Genomic DNA, 16,631 nt, shown 5'->3' on the forward strand with positions numbered 1-16,631 from the left:
TATCAGAAAGTGTTACTGTTTACCCTTTTAAAAAGTTAGTTTTAAACTGAATGTACATTAAGGGAGCGGGGATTAGTAAAGATGAGGTACAAAGGTTTATGTGTATTTCTTATTAATGTGAGATGAGGATGAGATTGATCATTGCATAAAGAGAGAGTTATACAGTGGGAGCAAAAAGTCATGGAAGAATAGTTACTTGATCGCTAAGAACCAGATTAAAGGTATGATTATGAAATGATAGTGAATAACTTTTATGAAGATTTAAGTGATATGAAGTTGTCAAGGTAAACTGTAGAATGGTCTGTTGGTTTTTGCTGTGGGTAGTAGGTAGGCTCTGGTTTATCTACTTAGCACATGACAGATAGAGTGGATGTTTCCAATAAGGCTATTTATATAGTCCTGTCGCTAACACGCAGAGACAGGAGTATCGGATGCATAGAAGAAAAAGATACAGGTAAGGCGAGTTGAGGGGATATAAAAGATGGCAGCATTGATTAGATTTTTCCCAATGGAATGTTAGGTAAAGAAACAAAAGGGTTTTCAAAATCAGTAAAAAGTACATAAGGAATAGTGGAACAACAGCAAGGCTCTGTTTAACAAAATTATTTTTGAGTAGGATGAAAAGATTGGAAAGAGTTACTGACTTGAAGGAAGAAATATACTAACTGATATGCTACCAAATACTGTATGACAATCAAAGATGAAAGAAATAAATTCAAAACCTACTGAGAAGCATGGATTAAGCAGAAATATATACCATGATTCTTTGGGCTGAAAGAACAGAAGATAAAAGGAATATAAAGTTTTGAAAGGCAATGGGAGCAATTCTAAAGGAAATAGGCAGCAAGCTCCTAGAATGGACAAATTACTATGACAGTGAGGAAGGTGTGGTGGGATTTCCATGCCTTCATAATGTGTGCACAAAATTGAAGAAAAGGGAATAGGGATCACATGGATAGTGCTTGTGCCATCGTACAAAGGTGAAGTATTTAGCATTAATAAAAGTTTTTGGAGTATTAGTATATAAAGTGTGGGTGTTAAGTTACATGGCTCTGATAATGACTAAAAAGATTACAAGAATTAAAGTGTAGTTGTTCATTGTAATAGATATTTAACATGAAATAGATAGCAATCATGTAACTGGTGTAAGTGGTTTGTTAATCCGTGTATGTTGGATTAATCAAATGGAATAACACTAGTTGGGGGTAATACCATGTGCAAAAATGAAAAATCCTTTGTGAATTGATAGACTGGCATGCAAAAGTAAAAAGAAATAAAGACAGTATAACCTATATATTGGCTGGGTTGAGTAATAAAGACAGTATAACCTATGTATTGGCTAGGTTGAGTAATGAATGAGCAGTGGGAGGTGTATGGCCATCACATCTGGGGTGATCCCTCACTTTCTTCATTCTTAAATTTGGTATCACACTTAACTCATTTATAGCACCGGTGGTGTATGAAATAAATATCTGTAAAAATATTACTTGCTACATAAAATTAGATAATGCTGTAACATACTTTGAAGTCAAAACATGCAGAGAAACACTTTAGCTCCATTTTATTATCTCAGACCAAAGTCCCCCATCATACATCAAATTTGAAAATATTTATTGATAAGTAATACATCAGAGGTTGCATGCAGCCATGGCCCACCTAGAAATAAGTGAGATAGGGCTCAGCATACACAAGAAGCTCCTGGTGAAGGTGTGTTACTAAGATTGCAATAAGCCTATCCAGTGTGACTTGTCTTGCCAGGCGGCGCTTGTTTCTATGCAGATTAGCATACCCTCCCGCTTGTGATGCCTTATATATAGATAAATAACCTTGTCCCGCATGTCTTTATTTCTTTTAAAGTTGATGTGAATAGATTCTTTCAGGCACTATATTATCATATGCGTCATCGTTACTTATATCAGCACCCCCACATCATTACTATATTGATAGGGCAGTGATGAGATATTAAGTGATAGCTAGTATGATTATTTAACCATAAGAAAAACCCAAACTTGTTCAGATATGATCAATAAAGTGAAAAGAACAACTTGACCTAGCTGTCTCGGCCCACCCTTGTTAATGTACCCCAGGAGACTGATATTCATGATGGTCTTGCAGCGGCCAGGAAGCTGGCCATGTCTACCGATTGGGATCGTATGTCAAAAGCGTAATGCGAAATTTCCCTGACCACATCCTTAAATTCTGACCAATCAGTCACGTCTAATGCCATTACGATGTTTTTGCTGTACGTGCCAAATGTGTAGGGCAGCTAAGTAGCAAGTGCCCGTGTACTCGTTAGGGTAGTTGCATGAAGGGTTTTGAGATATATTGAAACGGTGTTTGTAGTTCACACACTTGATCGCCGTTATCCGCATTAGCGAGTTGGCGCCAGGGAACAGACGAAGAACGACCCATCCACTCATACACACACACACACACACACACATATATATATATATATATATATATATATATATATATATATATATATATATATATATATATCAGCGTTGCAACTCGGTTCAGTATTCATTCAAAGCACTGTGACTAACCATAGAGAAAGTTATTGGGGTACCCCCCGCCCCGCGTCCGGGCTACTGACAGTATAACAGGTTTATTACAGGATTTTGTATCCCTAAGAAATAGCTTATTAAGAAATGTAACATGAAAGGATTTTGTTATGGTGTATTATTACTGAACTCTTCCCTTCGTGTCTACGGGAAGAAGTCATGTAAACTGTACCTTAAATTTGTAATATTTGAATTGCCTAAACCATCTTGGTGATCTAGGCCTAATAATAAAGCACTTATGTATTGAACACAACTAGATGGGCTTTTGAAGTTTTTATCATGATTATGACGATACATCTATAATTAGATGATCTTTGACATTTGATTCTTTGCACTGTATTTAGGTCAACAGCATGCCGGTCGACCCGGATTAGGCCCTCGGCCCACACCCCGACTCGTGCACCTCGTCACAATTAGAACCAAAAAAAAAAAAAAATCCTTTATTGGCTAGTTGAGGTGGTGGATTTGCAAGTCTCGTGAGGGTTAGGGGGAAACACGCACAAAGAGACAGACGTATTACACCAAGAGGAAATGTTGCAGCCAAGTCGATATCAAATTCATGTTGGTCGTATACTATATAGTCGTCTTGTGGCTCCCTAGTCAGTTGATGCACCAAATATCAGCGAAACAACTGGACGGAAGTGGAATATGCTCATTTGGGATGATACGGGACGAAAAGGCTAGTTCGAGGCGGTGAACAAAGGAACGGTAAGACGGTGAAGGGAGTGAGCGAGGGGAGGCAAGGATGATGGTTTGAGGGGGAAGGTTCCTGTGGGCGGGGCCAGTCCTCCCCTCCGCCCGTGGGGTGCCGCGCGCGCACCTCGACCGACAGTGGGAGGCTCGCCTCTGTACTCAGCCAGTGGTCTCGGTGACGCCGGGTCGTGGTCGCGTGGGAGGACTACCTTACCCTTGTTCTCCCTTCACCTAACTGAAGGTTTAACAAGGCGTCAGTTGGACCTGTGAGATCATCGAGGTCTGCAGGCTATTGCAGGTGGTGGCTGGCAAAGTGGAGGTCGTGTGTCGCCGCAAAAACCAAATGTGGTGATTCCAAAGTGACATCTCACACGCAGCTAACACTGATTTACTGGGAAAAACGTATGTGGCAAATGAAATTTGTGCCTTTTGTGTGTAAAACACTACATACTCGTTGAACAGACTACTTAAGTGTGCGGAACTCAAAAAATTGTATATTTCGAAAAAATGGGAATTTTATGAATGAAAACATTTGAACATCCCATCCGAGGTTCTTTTACCAGTCATCTTCGGAGCGATGAAGATTGTAAGTGAAGAGAGACTCATGAAGTGCAACATACAGACTGTTATAAGTTGGTGTAGTAGAGCGGTGACTGGTTGGAAGTGTCGGCCATGTGTCCATGGTGGGGCTGGCCTGGTCAACACCGCCTCCAATAGCACCAAATGTCACTGTCCTTCATTAATTTCTCTAGTTTTCTTGTTCTTGTTTTTATATCTAATTATTGGTTTATTTGTGGTTAAATGTAGTAAGATTTTGCTTAGGTATGCAAAGTACGCCAAGAAGAAAGTGCTTTAAACATCCTAGCTAATATCACAAAAGCAGTAACCACGTTAAGGGTACTGCTTATGTAAAGTGATTTGATGTTAGTTGAGTAGTGATAATCAACAAAAATATTAACATGTTTATGTTTTTAAATGACGTTAGAATATCCCATAAACAAACATCTAAATCATTCATGGTATTAAGATTCACCAGCAATGTTGAGTGAGATGGTGAGGAATTGTTAAAGGGGTGGCCAACAGTTGAGTGTTTGGCCAACCCTTCTTTAAGTACGACGAAAACAATATTCTAGTCTTACGTGTGTATATATATATATATATATATATATATATATATATATATATATATATATATATATATATATATATATATGTGTGTGTGTGTGTTTGTATATTGACCACAGGATCCCTCTCACAAGATAAGTGCAGCATCAAGGCTGCTCTACATTCAGTAGAAGGAATGAGTGTTTGGAGTGATAAACTCGACGCGACTGCACCTCTTCGTCCATTGAAGATGATACAACACAGAAAGACTCCATTCGCGTTGTTACATAGAGGAGCATCCGGCAATGCAATATATCTTGGGAAATGATGCATGTGTATAATGCCTTCCACTATGTGTTCCATTACGCCTACAAAGTTATGTCAGGTAAATAAGTATTTTTAAACCTATTTACGAATCGTCAAGCGCTCTGAGGTAATGACTTTACCAATTGTATGTATTTTTTTTTAACAGGTCTTGCGCAGGTTTTAATAATTGTATGTGAGAGTCCTTTAAATTCATGTAAATATTACGAGAGTAAGGAGCAGGAGTGTTTTTAAAGATATGAAATAGGTAGAAGGTTTTTGAAGTACCATGAAAGGGAGGAGGGTGGGAGGAGAATGTTCGATTGCTCTCAACAAGGTCGAGGAATTATAGCTCGCATTAGTCATCTGGCGCGTTGGAGGTAAAGGCCTGCTGTCGGCCAGCCACCCTCTTGTGCCGATACTCGGCTGCCGTGTGGGAGCAGGTCTCCTGTTGCCCAGCCTCTCACTCCTGAGTGTTAACGAGAGCTGGAGGATCTTGGCCTCATAGTTTACATTCTCGGTTGACGTACAGACGATGAAGATATATATACTGGAGGCCGGCCGTCTCGTCTTCATGTTAACTGACATTGTCTGGTCTAGCCTAGCCTTCTCTCGCTTCTCACCGATGTTCTTGTGTATATAAACTCGAGTGAGGTGAAGTTCGCTTGTTCATTGCAGTGCAATAACATCAGTGTTTTTAATACATGCTATTTTTTCCCTCGTGGGTCATATGAACAGGGTGTTCAAGGTGGAACAGACTAATACTATCGAATTTAGTTTAGCAAATATAAAAGAAAAGCAAAGTAGTTATAGCTTCAAGATTGTGCTACAGATAGACGACGGTTTATTGCTAAGAATTACATGGCTGAGTATTAATACATATAACATGTGTTTACATGTAAGAAAACCAGTAGCAGGGAAAGACTGGACTGCTTTAAAAGATGAGAAGTTCCTCGATGAGATTGTGCTACACTTCTTTCCATTCACTGACAGTGATACAATATCGCTGAAGGAGACTTTCCACCCACAATATAATCCGGTAACATACACATATACACGATGTGTTTCATTTCTTCCCTTCCTGGTTCAGGTCTTTTTTTTTTTTCTGTAATCCATCTCTGTGTAGGTGCTGGCATCAGGTCCACAATATCACACTACCCATCTCATACACAGTACACATAACTTACAAATATTATTCCTGTTTTTCGTATCCTCGTTGAAAAGAAAAATTCATCCTGCACAACAATTGTACACTTTTCTGGTGCCGCATTAACTGGCCAACGGTAGAAAAGGGGCTTAACGTTTCCCATGGCCCATTTGATTGCCATGAAGCATCTCAGACCCACCCAACTTTTTTAGAGACACTACTCCCAGAACTGAGCTCTTTCTCTCTTCAATTTTGCCACACTGGCGGCCATGAATATAAGTTGTCCAGATTGCACTGTCTCTGACGGGAAGGTACATATTATTCAATATGTAGCTTCACTCAGTCCCTGGGCAACTGCGTTACAATACCCCCTATTAGCTGGCCTAGTGTATCAGTCATCACGGTCCGAGTTTGTTGATCATCTGCTCCATCTCTGCTCACTATTTTTCCTGCCCTGTGTTATGAGCGTTGTCTGCTCATAATTATCTTGGACATCTATGATATCCTCTCCTTTGATCTTGCCTGTTCTGTAATCATTCCACCTTATTTCTTTAGCTTACGTAAAGCTTCTGTAACGTCTGAATCTCCTCACCTGGTACAAGTCTGTGTTCGACATCATTCCTCAAAATCTATAATTCCCTGACTCGCACTTCACCTCATGACATCTGGCATGAGCCTTGAATTGATTCTTCAGTGACGCTGTACACTTGACCAACCACTTTGTTGGGCTGTACCGATAGATAGCCTCTGTGTGGGGCTGTACCCATGACCAGCCTCCGTGTGGGACTGTACCCATGGCTAGCTGCTGTGTGGGACTGTACCCATGACCAACAACTGTATGGGGCTAGACTCATGACCAGGGGGAGTTTCTCTAGTCATCGTGGAGCCACCAAATGTACTACTGGAAAAGTGTGAATGGTAAATACTTTCATTAAAGATTTCATCCATTTCAGATCAGGAAAACAAATATAGTTATTGTGATTTTGAAGAAAACTGAACTTGTCTGAACGCTCCATAAAAAGACAATTGCAATGTAAGAACAAGAAAATTTATTGGAACGCAGTATTTAAAGGTCGTTAGATATGTGACGAGCTGAAGAGATGATTACAAGCAACTCTTCAGAAAGGCTGTTGCCCGGTTCCAACACTCAGAATTCGGTTGACTTTTTAGGCAAGAAACTTAGCAGAAGTCGTTTTGAAAAGCTGTGCAATGTCTCCGTAGAGTTTTCAAGAGGGTGGAAGATCTGTAGAAAAGTTCAGATGAGTGAGCGTACACAAATAGGTTCATAGGGAACTCGGAGTGTGAAGTGTTTTGAAGAATAAGGGCGAGAAAATATATGGCACGGACTAGATGGGAAGACGGATATACAGAGAAAAAACTCTAGTAAAGTCCATGACAGAGAGAATTTGAAATGAACGCCTGAGAGTAAACGGAAGGCGAGCTAATGATAGAAAACGTGTAGTGTGTAAGAGGAAACGGAAACAGCAAGATGGTGGGTAAGGAGACGATGCCGGATGTTACAAACTTCTCCTGCTGGTCGGCCATGTTTCAGCACCCCACCACGCCCTCGCCGGCCGACATCGTGAAGGCTGTGTGTTCCTCGCTGCTCGGCCTGATGGTCGTGGTCGTGAACAGCATCTTCATAGTCGCCCTCAACGGCAAGCGGCACGCCAAGCACCTCTCCTTTCAGGTGAGTTGGTTATTATTTACTCGTACATCACGGGCAGGGGAGCTACAATTCTGTGGGGAACGTCTCACTTATCATTATATTCCTGGCGTACATGTTTTTAAAATTTTCCTGTGATAGGGCGAACACTTTAATTCATTTCCTCCATTTTGGTGCCAAACCGTCTGTTCTGGTATAGCTTAATTTTCAAGCCTGCATAATTGTATTTTGTCTAGATCTCTGCAAAGTTTCATTAAAAGCTTTGGTACACTTGGCACTTCCTTGTTAATTTGGGAACCATCATCAGCCGTATTCAGGGCTGTGTCTGCAAATTCGTCAGATAATTTTTAATGGATCACAACAAATTGTAAGGAAGTGAAGCGAGCGCATAAAACGATGATTTTTATTGAAACTTATATAATATTTTGAATCCAAGATAAAAGAATTCTGAAATCTTAAACAATCATTTTCGCATCGAATATATTAAAGCGTTCCGCTGCACCGGTTTTGGAATTCACCTTTCCATATCGCCATATTGTGGGATTTGCGGTTGTATAGTTTCTTGATACTTTCCCATATTTAAGGACAATTATTTGTCTTTTTCCATGACCTGGAAATCCTATAGTAAGAGGCTCTGCATTACTACCCTTGCTGTTTTCTGCATAATCCTAATCCTTCGTTATTTTCTTTCAAAATTTGTTATGGCTCACCAGATTTTTATTTTTGAGGAGCATATATATATATATATATATATATATATATATATATATATATATATATATATATATATATATGACAGTTTTCCGGAAACATGTACGTAAAACGTTCTCTGTTTATGATATCCTCATGTCATTGTTTCTCTCGCCAGTAGGGGATCAGAACCCCCTTTCTCTTTTACCTTGTAATTGTATATCACTCTGGGGAAACCACTTGAGTGGTGTGAATTGTACCTATGACACTAGGTTTCCTCTGTACCCTAAGTTTCGGTACTTTAGAGAATACCTGGTGAAGTCTTCCGGGATCTTTCTACCCTTACAGCCCAGGATGAGCCCAGGCTGTTGGGGTGGGTCGATGGGCTGCCAATCTGTTGGAAGCTCCATCCCTCAGGCCCTCATAGGCCCTAAAGCCTGGCTGTTCTGGTACACTTCGTGGGCACTAATCCAGTGAACTCTTTCAGCAGCCTGCATCTGTACACTTCATCCCAAGCCCCCCCCTTTTTTTCCTTTCCTTGTTCTCTTCAATTTTCGTATGATCTCTACCTGATTTCTCACTGTCTTCCTGCTCGTAGTCCTTTGCTGAAGACTTTCCCACTGTATCCCTGCAGCATAGATTTGATTGTGTGGGCGTTCCCTCCCTCGCCCAATCCTCCTTCCTCCATCTCTGTGCTTACCACCTTGATTTCCAGGCTTCAATATATGATGGATGTTCTTTTACCTCATCCTGCTTCCGAATTTAGTGTTGTTTATGTTCTTGTAAATGAAAAATCACAACATGTTCCAGCTAACATTTTCCGTTCTGACCAAACTGGTTTCCAGGAAACTGGAAACCAGTTTCCTGTACATTATCATCAGTCATGTCTCTTACGGCTTCTCCAGGTCCCTCGTAACCTCTCGGTGTCTCCCACAAACATTTTCGGTGCTGTTAAGCTCGGTTATACGTCGACTTTATGTTTCTCAGCAAAGTTCTCGATGTTTCGTGGGTTCACTAACCTTCTGACGCCCTCCTTGCCCTTCACACCATCGAACTGGGAATTACTGGTTCCCCTGTAAACCATTCATTTCAACAATGTTTTCTCTCCATGTTACCGTTCTTGTTTACCTTCCCGATCTCGGTCGAGACTTTATCGTCATGTTCCCGAACTTCGTTCCTTGTCATTTTAATTCACTCCATGCCTTGCTCTTTGTCTTCGGTTCTGTTCCTTATCTCCACTTTGATGATTTATGTTTGTGTCGTTATTTAGCTCGTTTGTCCTTGTTTCTTTTCCTGCTGTACTTTCTCTGTCGCATTCTTCTTGTGGACGCTTGCTTTTATGGTGCTGCCTAGCGTACCACTGTTGGTAGGGTGGAGGTAATGTTTGCCCTTCATACCACACACTGGTACCCGGCAGCCAAGGCTCGTATGGTTGTATTGGTGCGCAAGCGAAGGCTCGTACGTTGCTGTGGTTTGTAGACGGTGCCGTTGGACGAAGCTAAGCTGCTAAGCCACTCGAAGCAAAAACTGCTGGAACCTCTTGATCATCCCAGGGAGGATAGGCTCTCGTCCTGATGAGCAGTCGCACAAGACTGTACATCCAAGTTGGTCTTACGTCACAAGGGAACAGAACGAACCAGAAAAATACCGCCTCGGATCTGCCTCCCGTCAACCATCTCCATCACATTGTGCTCATATCGTATCCTGTTCAAAATATAGAGAATGACAGATATCAAATCCCCCACAGTATAACCCACTCGACCACGAGGCTAACTCGAGTATGATTTATTTCAACCATAAATACAAAAGATGAAAAGAAATGAGGGGAAAAAAGTAAGCTGTGTGTGGTGCAGTGGGAATCGCTGGTGAGTGTTGAAACAACAGAAGCTCGTGCGGGAAGGTGTACCACAAGGGTACTCCACACATACACCAGACGGGCACCAGTGGCAGATATAGTTGGAAGAACGTTCTGGGAGGAACAGGAACCTAATTAAGCAGCCCATGAGGTCGGTGAAGATCCAGCTTATAGCGATCACAATAGTCAACAGTTGAGTATATAAACCTGCCGATTCGTTTCAGAGAAATGATGATGATAACAGACTATGACAGATCGTGCCACGCGTCACGTAATGTAAAAAATGTATTAGGCTGTTAGACGTGGACACAGTTGAAGAGATGTGGAGAAACTTGAGTACAAAACTTCCTGTGAGAGAGTCAGTGACCTTAGAAAGTTCAAGAGGAGTTGCGAAAATTGAGGCGCTGGGTTAGATGACAAAAAATTAATGTTATAATGACGCTTTAAAGAAAGGCTTGCAGGATAGCTCAAACATGTGGCAACAAACAACACCAAAAGTGTTATGAAGAACATGAGAACCACCTAGAACAACCGATATATATATATATATATATATATATATATATATATATATATAGAGAGAGAGAGAGAGAGAGAGAGAGAGAGAGAGAGAGAGAGAGAGTATTTCTCACATGAAAAGTAACTCTAACGAATTATTGAATCACTAGAAGCAACAGAAGAAATGATCAAGGATAATGTTGACCTATATCATTTGAAAATGACACTCAACACCAATAAAGAGATGGTTGCCATTGTAAACACGTATTTTGACCCTAGAGGACTTTGCCATCAAAAATTCGTTTTATATACCTGAGGCAAACTGCCTCACACCTCATGTTGCCTCACACCTCATGCCGCCCAACCACCCTCGCTGCCTTATCAACTCGTGTTGGCCCATCAACCACGCTACCGCCACCAGCCCACGTTGACAACAGTAGGAAATATCTTCTGGAAGGAGAGTGTGGACCGTGTTGGGGGAGTCTGGACCGTGTTGGGGGAGTCTGGACCGTGTTGGGGGAGTCTGGACCTTGCTGGGGGTCTGGAATGTGTTGGAGATGGTCTGGGATGTGTTGATGGAGTCTGGACTGTATTGTAGTACTGGAAAGTTCACAACTGGATCAGAGATCACGCCTCCACAATCCACAAAAGGAGGAGATGCAATAACTTTAGTAACCTCCATCCCCAAGAGACAAAGAAGAATAAGGAAAGAACCTAGCGACAAGCGCCAATAACATCACAGGTCATTAAACTTTCTGAAAGACTTGTAGAATGCAAATTAACTGCCCACCACCACCCTTTTTTTCCCCCCCAGTAGAAGTGAAGAACATACAAAACCCAGTCGACATGGTCTTCTGTGAGGGGGACGGGTGGCACACAATGGCTGTCTCATGCAGCCCACCACGACCGCCCTAGACGACCATTCCCCTCTGTCCTACGACCGGAGCCCAGACCGTGTTAGGACCTGAGGCTACTGTCGCAGGACCACAGCCACCCTGGCTGGTACTCACCACACTGGTTAAGTAATCCTGAAGCACCAGTGGGTCGGCGGTGGCAGTGTGGTTGTGGTAGAAGCCAGTTGGTGCGTCGTGTGATTTAAGTAAGTTGTAGAGGGCTACATCGGCCAGGGCGTCTCGTGTGTCCTGAGGACCTGCTGTAGTGGCCAGGGCGTCTCGTGAGACTCGAGGGCGTGCTGCTGTGGCTAGGGCGTCTCGTGTGACCCGAGGACCTGTTGAAGCGGAGGGCGTCTCGTGTGACCCGAGGACCTGCTTGCAGCAGGGGGCGGCTCATGTGACCCGGGACGGTGCCGGGAACCGACGGAGTGTGTGGCATCCAGTGGTGAGGGAGTGGGAGGAACATGTGTGGTGATGGAGGAGTGGGAAGGAACATGTGTAGTGATGGGGGAGTAGGAGGAACATGTGTAGTGGTGGGGGAAGTGGGAGGAACATGTGTCGTGGTGGAGGAGTGATGAGGGAGTGGGAGGAACATGTGTCGTGGTGGAGGAGTGGTGGGGGGAACATGTGTGGTGCTGGGGGAGTGGCAGGCTGCTGGCGGACAGCCAACCAGACCTGTTCCCTCCCGCCCGCCCGCTTGATTGCTTAGCTTCCACTGGCGGATATTACACCAGCCCCCGCCCCCTCCATCCACTAGCCCACTCTTTACCCACCACCAGCCTCACTATATCCACTAGCCCACTCTGACCCACCACTAGCCTCACTCCACCCACTAGTCCACCCTGACCCACCTCCAGCCTCACTCCATCCATGAGCTCACTCTGACTCACCACCAGCCTCACTACATTATTAGCCCACCGTGGCACACCACCAGTCCCCTCTTCATCCACTAGCCCACCCTGACCCACCACCAACCTCACTCCAACCAATATCCCACCCTGATCCACCACCAGCCTCACTACATCCATTGGCCCACCGCGACACACCGCTGGTCGACTCTCCATCCACTAGCCCACCCTAACCCACCTCCAGCCTCACCAAATCCACCAGCTCACCCTGACCCACCACCAGTCTCACTCCATCCACTATCCCACCTTGGTCCACCACCCACTAGCCCACCTTAGCACACCTGTGGCCCACGTCTGTCCACTAGCCTACCGTAGCACAGCTGCCCCCATCCATCCACTAGCCCACCCTAGCCCACCAGTGCCAGGTGCGCCAGGCGGAGGGGGGAATCAGGTAGGGACACAGACCGTGACAAACGTTGGTCAGGAAGTGTTGTGCACGTGGTGTGTTGTGCCACGTGCTGAGGTGGGGCACCTCCCTGGGTGTGGTCATAATCTCTGGGGTCCCACGCGAGTGTCAGTACCCACCACAGACAGTCCCCACCACCACCACTACTAGTGTCAGTACTCACCACAGACAGTCCCCACCACCACCAAGTGACAATACCCACCACAGACAGTCCCCACCACCACCACTACTAGTGACAATACCCACCACAGACAGTCCCCACCACCACCACCACTAGTGACAATACCCACCACAGACAGTCCCCACCACCACCACCACTAGTGATAATACCCACCGCAGACAGTCCCCACCACAGACGGTCCCCACCACCACTACTAGTGACAGTGCCCACTACAGACGGTCCCCGCCACCACCACTAGTGACAGTACCCACTACAGACGGTCCCAACTACTACCACCAGCACCACCACCACTAGTGACAGTACCCACCACAGACAGTCCCCGCCACTATCACCACCACCAATAGTGACAGTACCCACCACAGACGGTCCCCACTACCACCACCACCACTACTAGTGACAGTACCCACCACAGACTGTCCCCACTACCACCACCACTAGTGACAGTACCCACCACAGACGGTCCCCACTACCACCACCACCACTACTAGTGACAGTATCCACCACAGACTGTCCCCACTACCACCACCACTAGTGACAGTACCCACCACAGACGGTCCCCACTACCACCACCACCACCACTAGTGACAGTACCCACCACAGACAGTCCCCACCGACACTGGTAAGTCCCCGGCACAGACTGTACCCAGTGGAAGGGTAACTAACACTATCTAACCTTTTTTTTTTTTTTTTTCCTCTGGAAGTCGTTGTACCAGTTGAGAATCCACGTGCCACCAGAATCACCGGGCATAAACTGGTCTAATGGACCCTCGCATTTGGTTCACGTTACCGTGTGTTGTGAGGGATCCAGACCAAACCATTCAAAGTTTTTAATTGGTACACTTCTGGACCAGACCTGTGTTAGAACATAAGTTTTGGCGGTGTGTGCTGGGATTATGAGCCAGACATTTTCGGGGTTAGGTAGGTGTTAGAGGGCCCGTGGTCGGGTGAGGTAGGTGTTAGAGGGCCCGTGGTCGGGTGAGGTAGGTGTTAGAGAGACCGTGGTCGGGTTAGGCAGGTGTTAGAGAGACCATGGTCGGGTTAGGTAGGTGTTAGAGGGCCCGTGGTGGGGTTAGGTAGGTGTTAGAGGGACCGTGGTCGGGTTAGGTAGGTGTTAGAGGGACTGTGGTCGGGTGAGGTAGGTGTTAGAGGGCCCGTGGTCGGGGTTAGGTAGGTGTTAGACGGACCGTGGTCGGGTCAGGTTAGGTGTTAGATCGGGAGAAGACATCGGAATACTTCTGTGATGCTGTTGTGAGCAACTGCAACTTTTTTTTAGCGATAACGCCCTCGAGAGAGAGAGAGAGAGAGAGAGAGAGAGAGAGAGAGAGAGAGAGAGAGAGAGAGAGAGAGAGAGAGAGAGAGAGAGGATCGTCGGTAATCAATATCGTCCTCTCAAGCAGAATTTTTGGTCTTATTACTGAGTAAGACGGTGTGCCGCCGTGTGCCCCTCCCACACCAGCTGCTTGCCACCACTGTGGTCCGCCAGTGGCCCCTGGGACCACAGTGGTTGGTGGGCCACCATCTTCCCCCCTCCTCCCTCTATCTGTCTCATGGGACCCCCTTCCACCAGTATGGGGCCCTCCATCAACCTCTTGGGACCATTGTGGTTCCCGGCCAGCTTGTGGCACTTATGTTATCGTCTCTCATCAACTGATGAGGGCCCCCCCAGTGTGGTCTGTCACCAGGTGTGTGGTGCCACTGTGGTCTGTCACCAAGTGTGTGGTGCCACTGTGGTCTGTCACCTGGTGTGTGGTGCCACTGTGGTCTGTCACCTGGTGTGTGGTGCCACTGTGGTCTGTCACCTGGTGTGTGGTGCCACTGTGGTCTGTCACCTGGTGTGTGGTGCCACTGTGGTCTGTCACCTGGTGTGTGGTGCCACTGTGGTCTGTCACCTGGTGTGTGGTGCCACTGTGGTCTGTCACCTGGTGTGTGGTGCCACTGTGGTCTGTCACCTGGTGTGTGGTGCCACTGTGGTCTGTCACCTGGTGTGTGGTGCCACTGTGGTCTGTCACCTGGTGTGTGGTGCCACTGTGGTCTGTCACCAGGTGTGTGGTGCCACTGTGGTCTGTCACCTGGTGTGTGGTGCCACTGTGGTCTGTCACCTGGTGTGTGGTGCCACTGTGGTCTGTCACCAGGTGTGTGGTGCCACTGTGGTCTGTCACCAGGTGTGTGGTGCCACTGTGGTCTGTCACCAGGTGTGTAGTATCACCACGGAGCCATAACAATGAACTACTCCATATATATAGGTCCACGCCAGTCCAGGTTTCTGGCTGCATTGGTGTCACTGTGGTGCTCTCCAGTGGTGTCACTCTGGAACCGTCCAGTGGTGGTATGCCACGACCCAGGTGCTGGATGCGTTGGCTGGCCAGTGTGTTCCCTCCCTGGTACCAGACATCCCCACCACCATCCACCCTGGAGGCAGGGTTAAGCCACAGGGAGCCTGATCACTCTGGCCCACAGTGAGGAAAGTTATGATTAATACCACCATTTAATGTCTCTTCCTCCCTCCACCGAGCCTGTGGAGGGGGAGGTGGGTACCTGGGAGACTTGCCTGTTGAAACCTCTTCAGGTCAGAGGGTCGTGTGGAAACACAGACGCATCTCCCACCTCGCCTCGTTCTAAAGAGAGAGAGAGAGAGAGAGAGAGAGAGAGAGAGAGAGAGAGAGAGAGAGAGAGAGAGAGAGAGAGAGAGAGAGAGAGATACATATAGATATTTCCAACCCAACGGAAGAGTTTCTGCTCTCGCGAAACTGTGGTGACCTGAGGTGACCTTTTCGTAGGACGGTGGCGCCAAGTGTCTCGTACCCCGCGCCACCTAGCCTCACACGGTGACAAAAATGATTGGGAGAGATTTGGTGGTGTCTCTTGTCTCGCACCTTACCTTACCTTGCTACCTCGGGACCTCCTCCCACTAGGGAGGGAGCGGCTCTCACGGTGCTCAGCACTCGTATACGGGGACATAAAGAAACAGGTGACATCCCCTTTGTCCTGTGATTCGTGTCTGTTCGTCGTACATATTGTACCGGAGCGGATTGGGAAGGAGAGGCTTCTTACCCTCTGCTCTCCTGCAGAAGCCGTAACCAGTGAGGGGGACGGTGCATTGCCAGCGGTCATGGAGTAGTCCTGACCTCTTCTTGGTATGACACAGTGTGACGTCTGTCCTACCCGTTGTGTAGCGTGATGGTGATTGTGGTGCACGTTGGAAGTATCCCACCGCTGCCACCTCTACCACCACACTCCTGACTGTAGTGTTATACATAGTGATAGATGGTGGATGTTGGAAGTATCCCACCGCTGCCACTACTACCACCACACCCCTGACTATAGTGTTATACGTAGTGATAGATGGTGGATGTTGGAAGTATCCCACCGCTGCCACTACTACCACCACACCCCTGACTGTAGTGTTATACATAGTGATAGATGGTGGATGTTGGAAGTATCCCACCGCTGCCACTACTACCACCACACTCCTGACTGTAGTGTTATACGTAGTGATAGATGGTGGATGTTGGAAGCATCCCACCGCTGCCACCACTACCACCACACCCCTGACTGTAGTGTTATACATAGTGATAGATGGTGGATGTTGGAAGTATCCCACCGCTGCCACCACTACCACCACACCCTTGACTGTAGTGTTATACGTAGTGATAGATGGTGGATGTTGGAAGTATCCCACCGCTGCCACCACTACCACCACACCCCTGACTGTAGTGTTAT

The 16,631-nt window shown here is 46.1% G+C and overlaps 1 protein-coding gene across 6 annotated transcripts in view; it reads left to right on the forward strand.

The window, feature by feature from the left end:
• Positions 1–3,406: 3,406 nt before the first annotated feature.
• The window catches only part of LOC139754973 (trace amine-associated receptor 8c), a 50,089-nt gene continuing 36,864 nt past the window's right edge, over positions 3,407–16,631 (forward strand). For 3 of the 6 annotated variants that reach the window (XM_071672822.1, XM_071672858.1, XM_071672867.1), the window contains exons 1-2: positions 3,407–3,501; positions 6,768–7,504. In XM_071672822.1, the coding sequence (XP_071528923.1) occupies positions 7,304–7,504 (201 nt within the window). In that variant the 5' untranslated portion in view covers positions 3,407–3,501; positions 6,768–7,303. Of the gene's footprint in view, positions 3,663–6,767; positions 7,505–16,631 lie in introns of all 6 variants that reach the window. The other 3 variants (XM_071672833.1, XM_071672848.1, XM_071672843.1) reach the window with 3 other exon arrangements.

This window comes from Panulirus ornatus, chromosome 2 (assembly GCF_036320965.1).
Source record: "Panulirus ornatus isolate Po-2019 chromosome 2, ASM3632096v1, whole genome shotgun sequence".
NCBI lineage: Eukaryota > Metazoa > Arthropoda > Malacostraca > Decapoda > Palinuridae > Panulirus > Panulirus ornatus.